This window comes from Pectinophora gossypiella, chromosome 12 (assembly GCF_024362695.1).
Source record: "Pectinophora gossypiella chromosome 12, ilPecGoss1.1, whole genome shotgun sequence".
Lineage (NCBI taxonomy): Eukaryota > Metazoa > Arthropoda > Insecta > Lepidoptera > Gelechiidae > Pectinophora > Pectinophora gossypiella.
Genome location: NC_065415.1, coordinates 737469 through 757368, shown reverse-complemented (window position 1 = coordinate 757368; position 19900 = coordinate 737469). Strand labels below are relative to the sequence as shown.

Here is a 19900-nt window from a genome sequence, read left to right as displayed (position 1 = left end):
CCGATGGAATTAGAGGAGTTTGAAAATTCTGAAAACACAGAGGAAGATTGCTTCTATGCTGTTTTGGGAGCAAATAAAAAAACATAGAACACGTTCAGCTGCTTGTCTTCGGCATGTCGTAAAATCCGACAGAGGGATTGTGTCCTCTAACATGATGGACTAATGTTATGGGCGATAGGCTGATCCCTTATCACCATAAGGTTCATCATAATTCAGCTTACGACATCGTATCAACAGTGGCTGCAAGTTGTCTTTGATTACTTGTGGCTCTGCCCACCCCATTAGGGATTACGGGCGTGAGTTTATGTATGTATGTGCAGAGGATGACTTTTACAAGGTCAGGCCATCTTTAAAGAACGTACGTTAGAAACATAAAGGGGAATTCTCTCTTATCACAACGTTGAAAAGTTTATAAAATTCTGAATGCCTACTACAAGTAAGTACTACAACAGACCTTTGTATTCTTAGCTTTGCTAAATAAACGAGCTTGCCTGAGATTAAGACAGTCAGTCGAGTCGTGCGAGCGTTCGAAACTAGTGCATTTTCTAATAAGATATTAAATAAAAGTAATAATTAAGTCTTATTAAATTCGTGTAAGAACCGGTTTTAAAAAGTCAATCGTGTTAACCAGAGAACTTACGGATATGAAATTTCGGTTTCGGATAAACACACAGGAATATGTTTTACCGGATACTGATGTAAAATATTTTGATATTTTCAATTACAGATTATAATATAGATTGCGAGAGAGATTATTTCTATATGATAAATGTTTAAATTTCAAAATAAAATATTTGAAATGATTGTAACAAACTACTAATGCATACTTAACGCACGCTTTCTTCCCACCGGGATAAGCAGTGACTATGGAACTCCGTTTGCTTCGATCGTGCGTCTCTAACTTACTTGACAGTTTTCGGAAAAGTATTTTAAAAATTACAATTGCTTATTTTATACCTCTTAAAATATTTTATTTTCTCGAAAAAACTTTATATAATAGAAAAAAAATAAGCATTTTTCTTCAATTATTTTCAATATCGCGCTAAAACAGTTGGTTACGTGACATTTTGCCCAGTGACGCCATAGTAAATTTTTTGATTTGCCCATTCGGGTAGGCAAAGGGTACTTAGCCCCATACAACCTAGTCTTTGGTCATCGCCACAGTTCAACGAACAAAAAAACTGTCAAACAGTATCACTTGAAACGTCACACGAAGCTATAAAATATTTAAAATTGATCTTAATTAAAAAAAATCTATTGGATAATTATCGTTAAATTATAAACTACCATATCCGACATATTTCATATTTTATTGTTACAAGTGTCAAGTACCCAATTATTTTATCGGATAAGCTTACATTGTAACCAATTTGTAGGATAATGAATTAGGTTTTTGGTCACAGTTAAAATAGTAACAAATTTGTCACATTTTATATACTTACATGTTGTTACTGAATGAACAATAGCGCCGATTCCTGCAGACACCTCCTAATATTTATTATAAGTTATACCTGTCATTTTTATATTCGCCGAAAAGGAAAAGGACGGATGATTGACAACTGTTAATTTTAAAGTGAACGAATATTCTTTTACTATTTTTTTTTTAATGGTATCCCGGGCGAATAAAACAGGTATCTCACTGATGTGCAACCCGTTTAACGTGTGCTGTGTTAGTTCTGTCGGGTTATTGGCCAATATACAATTTTGGGAGGGGTTTTTAAATTTGCATAAAATTGACGTGTGTTCCCGTTTCTTTATATCTTAAAATAAACTTAGTGTGTACTGGATTTACCGACAATACATTTATACAACATCTACAAAATTAGGAGAACAAAAAAAATAATATTAAAAATGGGAGGTTTACACTTCATCACTTATTTTATTTAGGAATACTGTACACTTTTGTGCGTGACTTATTGTAGATATGCTGCAAATGGCATTAACTATTTGGCAGGACAAATGGGGAGTGCTGAGGGCTCTTACCCGGTAAGACAGTTACCGAAATGTGTTATGTTATAGTTAAATTACAAAATGCTACCAATTGATATCAAAATGTCGGTGAAGTTAGCAATTTCTTTACTAAAAATTGGAGTTGAGTACTTTTACTTGAGAGAAGGCGCGAATATTACGATGAGGGAACAGGAAGGCTATATATATGTGGACAAGGAAGATACTATCATATCGGAGTTCTTACGAGAGGAAGAAGGCATTGAAGAGGCGCAGGAGGCGGGTTTGGGTACTAAAATGGATTTTTTTATTCTCTCTTGCACTTCTTCTATCGAAAGAAAGAATAGCCTATTTATAATAAGAGGTGGCCGCAGCTACAATACCATAACATAACATCAAATATATATACAGGGTGTTAGTGACATCGTAACGAAAACTTTGAGGGATGATTCAGGCCATGATTCTGAGTTGGTATCAAGTGGAATTTTCCATCGCAAAACTAAAGACTGAAAATATTTAAAAAAAAATCATGAATCATTATGAATTTTAAATGATTTTTAACTCAGAGCCATGAGCTGAATCATCCCCCTCAGTGTAACGAAAACTCTGAGGGATGATGATTCGGACTATTATTCTGAGTTGTAGTATGGAACTAAAATGATAAAAAACCCACTAAAATTTTAATTAATGAAAGACCTTCCATGCTACATTCCCCAAAACTAATATTATCTGAAATAGTATTGACTAGTTTGTCCAGTAGCCTATACCACACCCCGGACACTTCACATAAAACACCTCGTTTTACACAGACACTATTCATTGACGTTATCGTCATTGTGTAAGACCGGGGGGTGTGGTAAACCTAGCTCAGCCGCTGGTGGGGAGCGAAGTTGCCGTTCTATACGTCATCATCAGCCCATTAACGTCCCCACTGCTGGGGCACGGGCCTTCCCTATGGATGGATAGGGAGATCGGGCCTAAATCATCACGCGGGCCCAGTGCTGATTGATGGTTATTAACGACTGCTGATGCAGCCGGGACCAACGGCTTAACGTGCCTACCGAAGCACGGAGGGGCTCGAGATGAAAACTTTTTTTTGTGGTCACCCATCCTATGACCGGCCTTTGCGAAAGTTGCTTTACTTCAACAATCGCAGACCGAGCGCGTTTACCTCTGCGCCACCGAGCTCCTCAATATTATTTCTTATTCTATGGCTATATAATGTTTCAGTAACGAACGGCTCCGGCGGGTACGCGGGCGGCGGCGGCGGCGAGGGGGAGGGGGACACCCTGCCCACCGACATGTCCGACACTAGCGACAGCGAGGACAAGCCGCAGTAAGTACAGTCATGAGCAATATAATGTACCCACTTTAGGACTCTGTCGCACTAACACACGTTGACATTTAGTGAGACTTACAGTTCAATTTGCCAAAAAAATTTAATGTGACATGGTACCAAAGTGTATACATATTAATGCTCGTGACCGTACACTCTGTATTATTATATCAATGATCGAGATTGGTAGTGTCATTTGGGGTCAATGGCCCTGAATGTTGTGGTTTACGTGGATAAGATTGACTCCTATAATATGTTTCGAGATTCAAAATTTGATAGGTATATCCATGTTGAGACGAATCTCGCAAATGGCACTGCCTGTCCCGATCCTTCGCCTTCTTTTTTTTAACTTTTTTATTTATACAGGGTGTTAGTGACATCGTAACGAAAACTTTGAGAGTTGAAACGTCGAATTCAGACCATGATTCTGAGTTGATGTCAAGTGGAATTTTCCGTCGCGTAAGTACGAAAAAATACACTTGATGTTAACTCAGAATCATGGTCTGCATCATCCCCCTCAGTATTCGTTACGATGTCACTAACAAACACCCTGTATAATACAATAAAAAACCTGTTTATTGCGCTTAAAACAAACGTTAATACACAAGTATAATCAGTTAGGTAGTACAACAAGCGCCTTATTGCTAAGGTAGCAATCTCTTCCAGGCAACAGGGATATTTATTTATTTGTACACAATAAAACAGACACAAGGAACATACAAAAAACGCCGTTCCGTTGTTTCTATACGTAGTATTGTACAGTCATGAGCAATATAATGTACCCACTTTAGGAATCTGTCGCACTAACATATTTGACATCTAGTGAGACTTACAGTTCAATTTGTGAAAAAAGTTAATGTGACATGGTACCAAAGTGTATACATATTAATGCTCGTGACCGTACCTTATTGTATGGTAACGTCTTGGTATAAGAGAAGCAGGTATGCTCAAAAGTGACAGCTAACATTTCAAGGTTAGCCCAGCTGACGTCATCCCACACTGCGTTGCCATTTCGTAAAAAATAAATTACCGCGACCAATGTTATTTATTTTATTGTTAGCAAGGATATTATGAACTTTTTAGTAAAATATTTACTTACAGCTTTAATGAATTGTATATGTTAATTCCATATTTTTCAATAATTAAATCTACGTCGTCGCAATGTTCCAACATTTATGATACCAATTTCATGGCAACACAGTGGTAATACTTAAGTCATCAAAGGGCTAGCTTAACTTTAACAATCGCAGACCGAGCGCATTTACCGCTGCGCCACCGAGCTCCTCTCCCTATCCATCCATAGGGAAGGCCCGTGCCCCTGCAGTGGGGACGTTAATGGGCTGGTGATGATGATGAAAGGGCTAGCAATGACGGCTTGTCATAGGATTGAGCATACCTGGTTTTCTTATACCTTGGGTAATGTGGTGTTTACTGCAGTAGCGCAGCGGAGAAGTGCTCATCCCCGCACGAGGGCAAGGTGCTGCTGCACCAGCAGTTCCCCTTCAACATCGACCAGATGTTCACCATGATCTTCACCAGCTCCAAGTTTAACCTGGAACTGCTGGCGGCGCGGGGCGCCCGGGACTATGTGCAGGTACTAACAAGTTTTATAACTGGCTTCTTGACAGTTTTCAGATAAGTATTTAAAAAAAATCGCTTATTTTATTTATAAGGCATGTATTTAACGCGGCGACAAACTAATGTGATTTAGGGTTTTAAAAATAATTAAAATGGGTAGCAAAAATAATAGGTTGGCAGCTACAGTGAAGTAGCCTTTTAAGCATAAAGTGGCAGCTTTATATTAAGTTATAAGCTTTATTTAAATTTAAATTGGCAGCGATTTTTTTGTGTAGCAACTAAATTTATTGTTAGGCGACAACTTGACGGCGGATAAAATATAGAAAATAGGCTTTTATAAATTATACAATGAGGTCGTTTATAAAATTAAATGGGGTGAGAAAAAATATGCACATGGTCATATAAAACATACTATGTGCGACATTTTATGAGGTCTAAGTAAAGCAAATATTGGCATGCAAAAAATATTATTGGTTTATAATAATACTTGATAATACTTGTATCTTAAGTTTGATGGTTTTTTCTGCCGAATTTCATTAAACAGAAAACTTTTCGACTATTTTCGTTTCGGTTTTTTTCACTTCGCTGAAATCACGTTTGCCTAAGTTTCGTTTGACTTAATAACAATTCGTTCTTTTCGTTACTCCGACGTTTCATTTGTGGGAAAAACTATTTTCCGAAGTTAGGGTTGGCCGAAATACATTTTGTCCCAAATATCATGATGCCGAACATTCATTACACTACCTACCATTACACTGTGACCTTAAAAGGTCTTCACCGCCGCCTCTCGGCCCTTCGGGCCTCGATGGTCACAAGTAATCTACAGTGTACAAAATATCTACAGTGTCGGGGTGCCGCGAATTTCCGTGCTCGCTTCGCTCGCACCCGTGACTGTCGTTACGAAACAAATCTTCACCGCCGCCTCTCGGCCCTTCGGGCCTCGATGGTCACAACTAACCAAAATATGTCAAATAGATCATATAGGGAATGAAAAAACTTCAAAAGAGACTTCGGCTAATAGTAAAAATTGTTTTCAAAAATTGTTGAAACGTTGTTCGGTATAGTGACACTTGAGAAATTTACAAGTTTTGTGAAAATATTACAAGTAAACAATAACAGGCAATCGTATCATCCCGTGATAACCGCCCGCCGCTTGCCATTGGCTAATAACGCCCTACACCACCCCCCGCACCGCGGCCCGCACTCTGCTAAGCGTGCGCGCTTGGCGCCGTTTTCATTAAATTTTGATTCCCAAACAAAAATATTAGAATCCTAATACTTAATTACAGTACCCGTTTTATTTTTTTAGGTGCTTGCAAATCGCAGCCCGAAAGTGTATTTTTATATGGAAGCCTATATTTGCCAATAAAATATTTTTAATTCTCCTGTCTTAATATTAGTCGCCAAGTCATTATTTATAATACCTCACCTATAATTTCATTGGCCCTGTTAAATATTTTTGCTACCTTAAAGTAGCAGCCATTATTGAGTTTTTATAAATCCTTGCATTTCGAAGCTCATCTAATATAATTGTCGCAATAATATTTAATCGCTGCCAAGTAATTATTTGTAACAAAACAATTAGTCGCCCTTTAAGTTTTTAGTCGCCGCGAAAATAATATGCCTATTTATAAGTACCTTTTAAAATAATTTATTTTCTCTCTTAATTGAAAACTTAAAAAAAAATCAGATTTCGCTCGAAAAAAATTGGTCACATGAAATAAACATTCAATAAACAAAGAAACTGTCAAACAGTATAACTTGAAACCTGACAGATAGTTTTTGTTTATTTGTGAAATGTGACGTCACACGAAGCTGAATCATGGCCGCCCGTGTTTCGGGTCTTGTAATACACAAATAAAATGTCACATTCTTATTTTATAAAAATAAAATAATAAAAAAATGATCTTAATAAAAATAAACTATTGGATAATATCGTCAAATGATAAACTACCATATCCGACATATATTTCACGTTTTATTGTTACAACTGTCAAGTTGTCATAGGATAGCTTGCGTATTTGCCTTTATAATTTTGTCAGGCACTTTTTCCTTGGACAAATTCAAATTAAAGCTGTCTTTTTATTAAATGTACGTATAAGGCTACAACTAAAATATATAAATGAAGTAAATATGTAGCAATTATAGGCACAACACGTTTTGGGAAACTCCGTATGCTTGACCTTAAACTAGGAGGCCACCAGCTAACCAAACGTCAGTATGGCTGGTCAAAAAAGAAAATCTTATTTCGAAATATATATCATATGTAGCAATTATCTAAACTATGTAGCAAATATGTAGCAATTCTTGAATCAACTCTCATTGGGCAACGGTTCAGACAACCAGCGATTCTGACGCTCACCAATACTGGTTAGGTCATATACCTCCGAAAATGCATTTCTCGGGAATGCTGGTTTGGATGACTATGTCATGTCGATGTTTCATGTATTTAATAACTAATATGAATAATGTTATTGGGCAGGCGCCGTGGCAAGCGGCGGCCGGCGTGAAGTGTCGGCAAGTGAGTTACGTGCTGGGGCTCACGTCGGGCCCCATCGGCCCCAAGGAGGTCCACGTCACCGAGACACAGGTACCCGCCGACAGATCGCGTTATTGTGGACGGTTCCTAACTTCACCAGGCAAATAGGAACCGTTTAAATCTTAACACGTTCAATGTGTAACTGAAAGTTAGATATCGACCCCTCACGCGCAATGTTATTTTTACATTGTTTTAAGTTTACGCGGTTATTATTATAATTAAAACACATAATGGCCCCGATTCCTGCAGACATCTCTTAATTTTACTTTAAGTTATACCTGTCATTTTCTTATCCGCCGAAAAGGAAAGGGACGGATGATTGACAGCTCTTAATTTTAGGAAGAATGAGTAAATAAATGAATAACCCGGGCGAATTTTTAGACGGTTGTTTTAGATTTGTGCTTAAAATTGACGTGTGTTCCATAAATTTTATGCTTGTCGATTACCCGTCCCTTTCCTTTTCGGCGGATAAGAAAATGACAGATATAACCTAAAATAAAATTAGATGGTATTTACAGGAATTAGCACCAATAACGGGTTCCGACGGGTGTCGTAGTGAGTTTGGTGCGAGTTCAGATGGTTTCGAACATTCCGATATCAAATACATAAACAAGCGGCAAAGAAAGAGGGTAGACAGATATGTCTGCCCGTAGAAAATTATGGATCTACCTACTTCACTCCAATCGCATCAGTCATCCCGTGATCATGGCACTTGCAACAGTGTCGAAATATCATAGTCTCACATCCCTACTTTAAACGCGGTAAGAACCCGTTATTATGTGTTTTAATAATGTTATTTTTCGATAAACACATTGGAATTTATGTACAATCAAAGCAAAAGTTCATTCACTGAGCCCAGCGAATTAATTGTAAACAGTGGTGAAATTGTGAACCATTCTTCTTCTTCTTCTAATCCTTTTATCCCCTGTTGGGAAATAGGGCTCGAATAACAGATTTCCACCCTCGCGATATTTTGCAGCCTCCACCAATCAACAATCATTATGAACCATTAGTTGTCATCATTATAAAATTTATGTTTTTGTACGTGTTTCTTGGTCTATTACAGAAACGACATGTAACCAGGATTTCTTAAGTGCAACCAGTTAATTTATCACTTTGCAATAAACTGATTGGATTTTTGCAGCTTATCGTACAGTCATGAGCAATATAATGTACCCACTTTAGGACTCTGTCGCACTAACATATTTGACATTTAGTGAGAATTACAGTTCAATTTGTCAAAAAAGTTAATGTGACATGGTACCAAAGTGTATACATATTAATGCTCGTGACCGTACACAGATACACTATGGCAAGAAAAATATGGCCCACATATGGGGCATATACGTATGAGTTCCAAATTTATTGCCTCGTATGTTGTTCATACACAGTGAACGTGTTAAACTGTTCCACATTAGGTCATCAGGTCCGGGTTGTGACCCGGGGGCTTAAAATGGCCATATTGAAGCAATTCATCTAAAAAAAGCTTTTTTATTATTTGACATTAGTTGACAAGCATAACATAAGCTCTCGACTATATCACAATGGGGGTAGTCAAAGGTACATCCATCGCAAGATGCACTAAGTACCCACACTTCACCGAGCTTTCTGTTAGACAAACGTGATAGGTGGTGAGCCATATCGCCATCTAAAATGGTCGAGCCAACTATGATAGTGAAAATTGCACTTGAGATAAATTAATAACTCATTGGCGCAAATTCGGTACCGGGGTTAGAACAGGCGCTCGCCGATTGAGAAGCAAGCCGATATACCACAGTATTCTTCTATCGTGTGAGGTGGGTAAACCTCATCAACCCTGGTGTCAGTGTTATTATAGAGCCGCCATGCCCCTAATATGGCTCATGAAATGACTACTTACTTACATTAGTAAATAGTAACTGGGACCAACGGCTTAACTTGTCTTCCGGAGCACGAATTATCTTACTTTCAGACAATCAGGTGTAATGTCCTAACCAAACTAGGGATCAGAAAGTTAATTTTGTGATATGTCCTCACCTGGATTCGAACTCGGGAAACCCCGGGTCGTAAGCGCAATGCTCAACCACAGGACCTCGTTGGCAGTAAATGGTTTGATTGATTGAAAGGTAATGAACAAGTGTTCGAAGCCCGGAGCGTTGTACTCGATAGACGCGACGAGTGAAAACGCCGGCATTCCGTACGCGGACTACTTCACCGTGGAGGCGCACTACTGCCTGCAGCGGGTGTCCGAGCACGTCACTGACTTCGCCTTCTACGGACACATCAAGTACAAGAAGAGTGTGTGGCCGATGATCAAAGGTTAGTTCAAATCTTCTTCTTCGTCGTTCCCTCACTGCTGAGGATCGCGACCACAGGTTATGGTTTTCCACTCGGTACGGCTATATGCTGCGTGGACCGCCCTCTGTATGCTGCCGCCCACCGTCTTCTTCACGATGTCAGACCACCTCGTAGGCGCCCTTCCTCGCGCACAAATATATATTAGTTCAAATACTCCAAACTTAATTGTCCAATACTTATTTGTTAAACAAGAGCGGAGAGGTATGTTTTACGCGAGTTTATATTTCGAATTACGATCTACTCTGAACCAGCGTGCGTGTATGAAGCGATTGATGAATGTGGAGGAAGCAAGAGAAGTCAGGATGGAAGCAAATGGAATTCTATAGTATCTGCTTACCCCGTCACACACAAAAAAAGACATCAAATTTCCACTAAACAATTATAAAAAAGCAAGACGGATGTTTGACGAAATGATCATAAGGTGGTGGTGGTGTTCTACGTGCAATAAATGGTTATTGACTGGATATTACAGCATTCCTGGAGAAAAACGCGATGTCAGGTCTGGAGGAGTTCGCGCGGCTGATGGAGTCGCGGGTGGCGGCCGAGGCGGACTCCGCTGCGCCCGCCGCCAGGAAGGCTCGCAGGCATCGCCGCGCCACCAGTGAGCATACACTACCCTCTACCCCTTTACCACACTCCGGACACTTCATAGTTAGTTAGTGGGCTCTGTTTTCCGCATTTAGACTCTAAGATGGCCCATTATGCGTGCTATTGTTGACTACGTAAGCCAACCTAACTCCTTCCAGAAGCTCAGAAGCCTCCTTGGGTTTTCACAGGCTTCGTGGACCCCATTCCATTGTGGATTTACCCGTTGTGCTGACATTCCCGTGTATTCCAGGATTACATGGGGGAAAGTTTCTTCTGCATCCAGACAGCCTCTACAAAGTCTGGATACTTTATACAAAAAACTCGTTTTACCACTGACATATTATAAACAAATACAATCGCTACGGAGTTTCTGAACAAAAGCGCCCGAACAGTGTTGTAAATTAACGTGTTCGAACGTGTACATTAAATTATGTATTTAGATAGTAAAAAATATTTCCTTTAAATTAAGATGTTATGGATGTTCAAATAAAGCGCAATGTTAGTTGTACAGTGGTGCTAATTCCTGTAAATACCATCTAATTTTATTTTAAGTTATATCTGTCATTTTCTTATCCGCCGAAAAGGAAAGGGACGGGTAATCGACAAGCATAAAATTAATGGAACACACGTCAATTTTAAGCACAAATCTAAACAAACCGTCTAAAAATTTTACATCCGCCAATAACCCGTCACAGTTAAGTAGACAGCACGTCAAACGGATTGCATACCAGCGAGGTACCTTTTGATTCGCCCGGGTTATTCATTCATTTACTCATTCTTCCTAAAATTAAGAGCTGTGAATCATCCGTCCTTTTCCTTTTCGACGGATATGAAAATGACGGATATAACTTAAAATAAAATTAGGCGGTGTTTGCAGGAATCGGGGCCAGTGTCGTTACACGCTGTCGTTTGTGACAAGATGCGTCGCGGACACATTTTTGCAGAGATTGCTCGTACTATTTGTTATACGAAGTGTATGTTTTACACAGAGATTACACATTGACGTTATCGTACACGCGCAACCGTCACACATGACGTCTGAGGGTTACCAACTACAATACTTAATTTAACCCACTTAGGTACTACTACTTACAAATTATTATTTTTTTTTTCGATTTATATAGGCAAATGTTCGAATCGGGCTAAATTTTGGAAGGGTTTTTAAATTTCTATCTAAAATTTACTTGTTCCATAAATTTTATGCCTGTTGATTACCCGTCTCTTTCTCAGTGGGTAAAAAAATGACAGGTATTAAAGTAAAATGACATAAGTTTAAATGTAATAAATATTTTTCGGTAATTTATCTTCTGTACCGTCTGTGGGGCGTGTATTAACCGTGTGTCCGCCCGCAGCGTCGTCGGCGGAGCCGGCGGCGGCGCTAGCGGCGGGCGGCGCGCCGACGCTGCGCGCGCCACGGCGGGCGGCGCCGCCTCGCGGCCGCGGCGGCGCGCTGGCGGGCGCCGCGCTGGCGCTGCTGCTGGCCGCCAACGCGCTGCTGTACTGGCGCCTGTGCCACCCGCCGCACCACCACCACGACTGGCACGACAGGTCTGTACTACCCATATTTTTTCTCCTCAGCCATAACTCCTAGATTCAGAAATGTTAAATTGACCTTCAACAAGTTTATCCATGATAATTACGTTGAAGAACTCATTCCGATTTCATTTCGGAAAAGAAGTAATATTTGGAACTATTTCGTCTAAGTTTGACCACTGAGGTGAGATGTTATTTGTTCACCCTACTCCTTACACCACAATCTACAATAATCTCACTACTTACTAGTTTGACCGCGAGGAAAAACGACTTTGCCCCTTGTCGCGTGTTGTACTTGGTGTTTAAACTCGATATGAACACGTGTTACGGTGAACGCGCACCTAGAACCGTATTTCTAAATAGTTCATTTTCCATTCGCGTGCCGAAAACTTTAAGAGATGATTCTGACCATGATTCTGTGTTAATATCAAGTGGAAATTTTAGTTTTCCGTCACAAAATTAATGTTTTTTTTTTAGTTTATTTAAATTGTTTTCAATTCTATACTTTTGCGATGAAAAGTTCCACTTGATTTAATGCGATTAACTCAGAATAATGAACTGAATCTTCCCGTACCGTGCAAGTACGTATGGTTATGTAGTGACATGACATCGTAACAAATACTGAGGGAGATGATTCAGAGCTGACATAAAATGGGATTTCGTATGGGAAAATTAAAATTTTAGTGTTTCTCTTAATTTTTTTAGTTCCATACTTTACGGAAATTTCTGACGCGACTTCTGCGACGCGATTAGACCTTTAGCAGGAGTATCCTGTTGAATATTGAGTGTATTAAAAGTACGGTGTCTATTACAGGATGGAGAAAGTGAACACCCCAGGCATGGGCGACTGGTCGGCGCTGCTGGAGGCGCACACGCGGCGCCAGCGCGGACAGCTGTTGGCCTGGAGGGACGCCCTCGATGCTACCGTCGCACATCTACACCAGGTACTACCAGCGACAGCCTGCCGAGTGCTGTGCCGCGTCTGGAGGGACAATGCAGCGGGCTGCCCTGCTACTACGTGGCATAGCCTCGTAAAGCCGAGTTTTCCAAACAATAGTAAAACAATGGAGTTTGGATTTTAAAAGGACTGTCGGCGTTACGACTATAGTGCGAGCGATCAGTCTACCAATTTCTTCTAAGCCATTCCAAATATAGCGAGATTTCCTTCTAATCCTGGCTGACCAAAAGTCACAAAAAAACAATCCACTCAATTTACAAAAAATATTCTGATCACAATTTTACACGTTGTCTTTTTTACATGTTTTTAATATATTGTATAGGGTATTGAAGAAGGGAACTGAAGGTTCATCTGTAACCGATTTTCTATATCTTGTCGAACGCCGGAGATATTAATACATAAAGTCAGTGATGGAAGAATGCTCCGTCTTCTTTTAGCAAAGCTGCATTTGTATGTAGCTGATTGTTAGTAGCCTGTACATGTGACTCTTTAATTTTACAACGAATTTCGATTCTGTTTTCACATTTGGCTATCAATTTATGTCCATTTAGCAACTCTGTGATAAAAAACGGACAATTGCAAGCAAACATTTTTTTTTATAAGTGTCTTAACGTATTATCTAAACATTTAAAATTAATCAAGTTTTTCACGTCGCCTTGCAGACAGAGCAAGCGCTAAGAAAGCTGCTCGAAACTATAGAGCCGTCACTGGCAAAGGCGGAGGAAGAGGCAGCTATGGAAGCGAGCGGCGAGGGAGACGGGAGGGAGCAGGACGACGCTAGTGCGAGACCTCCCGAAGAAACCCCTCCACAGCCGAAGAATGAACTGTGAACATCAGGGGGCGCACCCCTGGTCAACGGTAACGAAGGGGATCGGAGGTAACTTAGCGCTAAGCGACGCGGATAAGTTAGAAACGTGTTGAGAGCGTCAAGTATCTTGGATACTCTAAGCATTCCTTTTTGACACACCCTGCTTGTAGAAATTCATTGGTGCCAATTCTGGCGTACACTTAACCTTATTTTGACAGCTCTTGAACCAGTGCCGTCCTTCACTTACAATAAATGTAAGGTGATGGTGTTAGTTATAGTCCTGTCAAATTAAGTTGGTGGTTTCCCGAATTGGCACCATTATTTTAATTTGCCCTCATCAGGCGGGAAGGTCGAATGTCAAAAGGTATTCCTTTTTTATTATGCAATACTGACAAACTGTGCTCTTGTTGCACTGTGGTTATTTGTAGGAGTAGGAAAATAACAGGTGATGCTGCTTAATTTGCTTATGGGTGTAAATCCAGCACACGATAGGAGGTTCAATACAGGAATCTCGTTGTTACTACGTGGCGCGTGCATGCGAGCGAGACAGACAACTCACGCGCGCTCCCTTACTCTTCAACGGCTTGCGGACATTTAGATAAAGTGAGGGGAAGAGGGGTTTATTTTTTAGTCTATGGTCTTAGTTCAGTGCTACTTATCTTTCACGATACGGCAGACTCGTCTAATCGCCAGACATTGCTTTTTTGCAGTCCTTTATACACTTTTGGCATCAAAAATTATTGTTTTACACACAAACGTCTTCGCTTCACGTTTCTAACTGGAACCACGTTTTATAGTACACTTGAGTAACTTTATTCGTCGGAATCGAGAAAGTGACTAGTTTATCATAAAAATACAGCTTCGGCTCATATTTTATACGTAGGTTGCCAGGAGCAAATAAATAAAGATATTCAAGTGCAATATAAATTATTTAATAATACATTTTAACGTAAATTCTGCTAGAGGTTTTCATCGCGGTTTCAAGGTATTAGGATATTTATTTCATTCCCTGAAGACTATATTTGGTAGTTAATATAATTTAACAGGTCTATAGAGACGCTAAGTTTACTTTCTGAAGCGCAATAGACGCTATTCGCAGCTTATACAATTACCAAAGATTACGATGTAAAATTGTAACAATTTCTTTAATGAATTCTTCACATGCAATGTATGTTTTAATCATATTTATTATACCGAGTATTTATTATTACATAAACAAATGTATAAACGCAATATTTTAGAAACAATCAAGTATTGTCTTCTAACTGATGTCTTCAATATGAAAGGATGTTTAACATTTCAGTCGTACAATAAAAATAGAAACCACAATATTATAGACTATGCAAAATCATAGATATGTAGATCATAACATATACATACCTAAATATAAATGAAATATATTTATAATAAATACTAAACACAAAATGAATAATATAGTCTGTGTAATAAATTTAAAAAATACGTTTCTGTTACGCAAGACACGCGAAAATGTTGAAAAACTAGCAATAGACGCACCGCATCGCACTTTACTATGATTCTAACCTTTTCTGTCACACACAACCATCATTTGCTGGAACGAGATAACGCGGCGGAATCAACGAGGCGGTCGGTGTGCGGTCGCACTCCCGCTTTATCTCGCTCTAACAAGTGATGGTTCTGTGTGACAGAAAGAGATAGCATAGCAAATTGCGATGCGATGTGGCTTAGTTCAACCCTAAGGGTATCCTCAGGCGTTGCGCAGACCTTGGATAATATCGGATCTGACAGTTTGTCCGGGACAGTACAACGTATAGAGCGACAAGGACCTTTGGCACGTGGCCAAACGGACTAACGCAGTTTCCTAAGTACTCCCACTGCATAAAATAGGGTAAACAAGTCGAATCAGTTACTTTTTACTCAGCTGAGACTGCCCTCAAGACCATGCTCAAGTCCCTGTTTTTATATGAGAACTGTCACATTGACATGATCTTGAGGGCAGTCTCGAAGCTGAGGTTAGTTTATCAATACAACCCCCCACATGTTACATTTTTCTTGATTAAATAGAAAAAAGAAAAGGTTTTTTGTCACCTTTAGATCTGTCTTTATTTAGTAATCGGAATTTCATAATTTATCTTTGACTTAGGAAATTACCCAATTGTCATATTTTCGTGTCTTTTTCCTTCTTTTTCTTTTCTTTTTTTGAAGTTTCCCGGCACAGGCATTGTTATGCTTCCTGCTACTAGTCCCTAATGTATTCCACTGTTAATACAAATATGCAAAATATTTGTTTTTATTTTTTTCATTTATTTAGCAGTTGCCGGACATATATTTCTATATTCTATTGTCACGCGCATATTGTTCGATCCACTGTTGTCTAACGTTTGTGATTTTAGGTAGTCTCGCAACAGAAACGCATCTTAACACGTTGACAGTCCTGTGATCCATATACGGGCCATGACGGACTAGCTCCATACGTCCGTGACCCATACATGGGTCGCTAAGAAACGACCAAGTACGCACTAAGCTAAGCTGGACTGGTGATCCACTTGGATCCTGGGGTAACTTAGCAAAGGTTGAAGTAATATGCGGGACTTCCAAGGAAGTCAAAAAAACATTTTGTATGGTGACTGTCAACGTGTTAACAGCAAAAGCCTTGCCATACAGCCTTAAGGCAGTTACTGAATCTTTCGTCCAGATAAGACACATTTAGGTACAATAAAAGTAACAATTACAATACTATTTGAAACCTTATCCGCCATATTTTTAACATTCCATTCCATACTATATTGATGCTTTTTCTTATATAAGTACTCTATAAAACTCAACATAAAATATATAACATCTATACGACTTAAGGCTGTATTACTGGCTTAAAATAATCTGTATGAAAACCTCACAGACCCTACTGTGATAGACGTATATATACGTTAGTTGTTTCTTGACGTAGACGCTGGCCGTTCGTTAACGTATCGCAATTCTGTACACGAGTGTACTGCCAAGTTTTGTGATTTCAACGTTTATATCGCCAAATACTGGAGGGCTGCAAACACTTATAGCTTTTAGAGTAACTACAATTGCAAATTCATGCTTTATCTATATATAAATAAGCTAAGAAATAGAATAAACTTTCTTTATTTCTAATTAAATGGTCTATATTAGCACCGAATGTTCGTAAGCACTTTAATATTGTAAGCAAAAGAAATGCTTTCCTGTGCAACAGCTATTCCAGTATTTGACATTTGAGAATAAAAATCGTAAAGTAATAAAGTGTAAAGAATAATTATTAACTAAATAAGAGGATTTTCATAGCTATAGCCAATGAAATTACTACCTTGTGTCCTATTGCCCAGACATGTAGATACAATAAACTACAAATGAGCTTATAAAATCAATAATATTGATATACAAAATGTATATGGTATCGTTATTGCAAATTATCAGTCAGACAAGGTAGTAAGTACGAAGCATTTAATGCATTAATATAGCTTACCGAACCTACGTTAACATACACCAATGCATTTCTCTATAAACAGCTAATTTAATATGAAACTGGAGTAAACAATAATGTACTAAATAATATTTTTATGACGATCAATAAACTAAAAATCAATAAGCAAAGGACTTTTACGAGGTGCTTTTTGACACAGCTACTATACAATCGCGCCAGACACGCGGTAGCGTGTCAAGCCAAGTTCAAGAAACAGAACTGGCGAGCTGCACCGTGTGCATTACACGTTACAATTACGTTGCAGTTACATTAGTGCGCACCCCTTTCCTATATTTCTTGTTTCGCAATGTGGAATTGCAAGAATCGCTGAAAAAAATCACCTTGTAAAAATGTCTAAGAAGCAAAAATGGCGCCGATTTTGGAGAGACAAAACCTAATTTAGTCTGCCAAAGCTAAAAATATTGCCATCTTTTACTTACGATATGTGCAAGAAAGAGTTAGAGCTAGTTTTAGAACTAATTTTCTGTGTCTGCTAAAATCGGCACCAATATCTGTCTCCTTCCAAAATTAAGTTTGATCAGTACAGTGCTGCTTCAGTTTCTCAGTCGGTCTTCAGCCAGACGGATTACCGTCACGTCATATAAAATGTTGTAGGCAGTTAAATAACTTACAATTAGTTATTAAGTTCTTCGAGGGTTTAAAATGTTTAGATGTAATTACAGTCTTACCACAGAAAAAAACAAGCGGTCAACATTTGAGCAGTTTAAATATTTGACAACCAAGGAAAGTTCAATCATAATTTGAAAATTGTTATTTTTCTTGGCTGTCAAATTCCTAACCACTTTTCGTTTGGGTTTTTTGTGGTAACACTGATAAAGTTTGGAGTGACCTGTAGGTTCCCTAGGTGAATTCCTCATAAATGTTTTTCCTATAGATACAAAATTAATTCGTAAGTTGTGTAAATAAAATTTAAAAATATATCGATTGTTAAGAATAGAGTATTAATGTTATTCATTAATTCAGAAAATATATGAATTATATAGTAAAATTTCAGTTGTAACATTCGATCTCTTATTTTTACATAGTTTTATTTTTCGGTGCTTATTTTGTTTTATAATTAATCAAGTTATTTTTGTATCCCATTCTGAATGTGTCAATTATGTATATTTATAGCAATATCCAGTTTTAATGCATTGTATTATAGATTTCATTCCATGTTATGATCTGAGAATTGTTAATTTTATCTGTATGAGGGTCAAAGATTAAATTCCTATTAGTTTTTAGTAGAATGTGCATTTCGTGTGTCGTAAGTCTTGATTTAAAGTTCTAACTACCAAAGAGTGATGTTGACAAAGAAAGTAAAGTACTTACGGATAACGATGTTTGAAACAACAGTTCATACCTGGGGGGTTAAAGTGGCCACAACGAAGCAATTCATCTAAGAAAGCAATATTGCGATTTGACAAAATTCATCTTAAGAAAGCAATGCAAACAAATGTCAAATCGATGTGGCCATTTTAACTCCACTGCTGTTTTAACATGTCGGGCGTTTTGATTTAGGCTGAATGATGAAAAATGTAGATTGATTACTAACGGGCTGTGAACACTAACCCTAAAGCCACTCAACACATCACTAACATTTTCAATAAGGTAAAATAATAACAAAGATTTATGATGGTAGAGTCCGCGCCACGAAAGTCCCGCGGCCGCGTCGCATTATCTGCATCAGGGCTGTTATGGATATGAAATTTCGGATACGGATAATAAATTATTCCGTTAGTTTCGGATAATTACGGTTAAGGATATTTTTTTTAAGGAATTTCAATAGTAAAATACAAATAGATACCTCATAAAGTGGTTTTATTGATAACTACAAAAGTTATAACGACAAGTTATAAATATGTTATGACGACAAAAGAAAAAAACAAACAATGCGCGCGGCTTTTGTCTCGGCCGACATTAGCAGTGTCCAGCCGATCATAACAACTTGTCATAACGTGTCTCAATTAGGATCCGCCCCTATCCAATATTATCCAAACTTTTATTTCAGATTCGGTTACGGATGATTTTTTATATCGGATATCCTAGTTTCGGTTACGGTTACGGAGCTCCCTAACATCCCTGATCTGCATATAATTATTAAACCTTATCATTTAGTTCTATCAAAATCCGCGGTACTTGGAATGGTGTGTACTCTACCGATTCCAGCAGACAAGTTTAATTTTATTTTCGTGTGCCAGTTCTAAAAATCCTCCTGCATTTGCTATAAATGCAAGAAAAGGAGAGCTAATTTAACTGTCAATCTAAAATGAAATTAAAGTTGTGTCTGGCGGAATCGACATTTTTACAGAGAACTTTGCCAGTGCAGAGCAGACTACGATGGGAATGCACAAATTCCGTACTAGATGTATGAACGGTGTGTTACAATAAGTTAGATAGACAATTCTATTCTCAGTATTTGAATAAATACAGATTTTAACGAAGACTTGAATTTCTGTTACTTTTCAGCAACCCCGTTTAAATAAAGGAACTGACTGGCTGATGTATCAGCAGAAACGCACTGGGTATAAAAGATTTTTTTTTGCACGAAGCATGGCAAGTGAATTATTACTTTTTAGGGTTCCGAACCTCTAAAAGGAAAAATGGAACTCTTAGGCCCTGCGCAGACGACAGACTATCCGTGACGCACTTTTTAGTCTGTGAAAATATAACCTATGCAATTATATGCAGTAACGCACACGACGCGCAAAAAGTCCGGCGCGTTACTGCATATAATTGCATAGGTTATATTTTCACAGACTAAAAAGTGCGTCACGGATAGTCTGTCGTCTGCGCAGGGCCTTATCCGA

At 38.5% G+C, this 19900-nt stretch overlaps 1 protein-coding gene across 1 annotated transcript in view; it reads left to right on the top strand.

Moving 5' to 3' along the window:
- LOC126371582 (protein Aster-B-like) overlaps nucleotides 1-19534 on the top strand; it is a 56748-nt gene extending 37214 nt beyond the window's left edge. The window contains exons 10-18 of the mRNA XM_050016904.1: nucleotides 3178-3283; nucleotides 4721-4877; nucleotides 7344-7451; nucleotides 9506-9698; nucleotides 10210-10391; nucleotides 11203-11278; nucleotides 11678-11873; nucleotides 12673-12802; nucleotides 13479-19534. Of these exons, the coding sequence (XP_049872861.1) occupies nucleotides 3178-3283; nucleotides 4721-4877; nucleotides 7344-7451; nucleotides 9506-9698; nucleotides 10210-10391; nucleotides 11203-11278; nucleotides 11678-11873; nucleotides 12673-12802; nucleotides 13479-13646 (1316 nt within the window). The 3' untranslated portion in view covers nucleotides 13647-19534. The remainder of the gene's footprint in view (nucleotides 1-3177; nucleotides 3284-4720; nucleotides 4878-7343; nucleotides 7452-9505; nucleotides 9699-10209; nucleotides 10392-11202; nucleotides 11279-11677; nucleotides 11874-12672; nucleotides 12803-13478) is intronic.
- The last annotated feature ends 366 nt before the right edge of the window (nucleotides 19535-19900 follow it).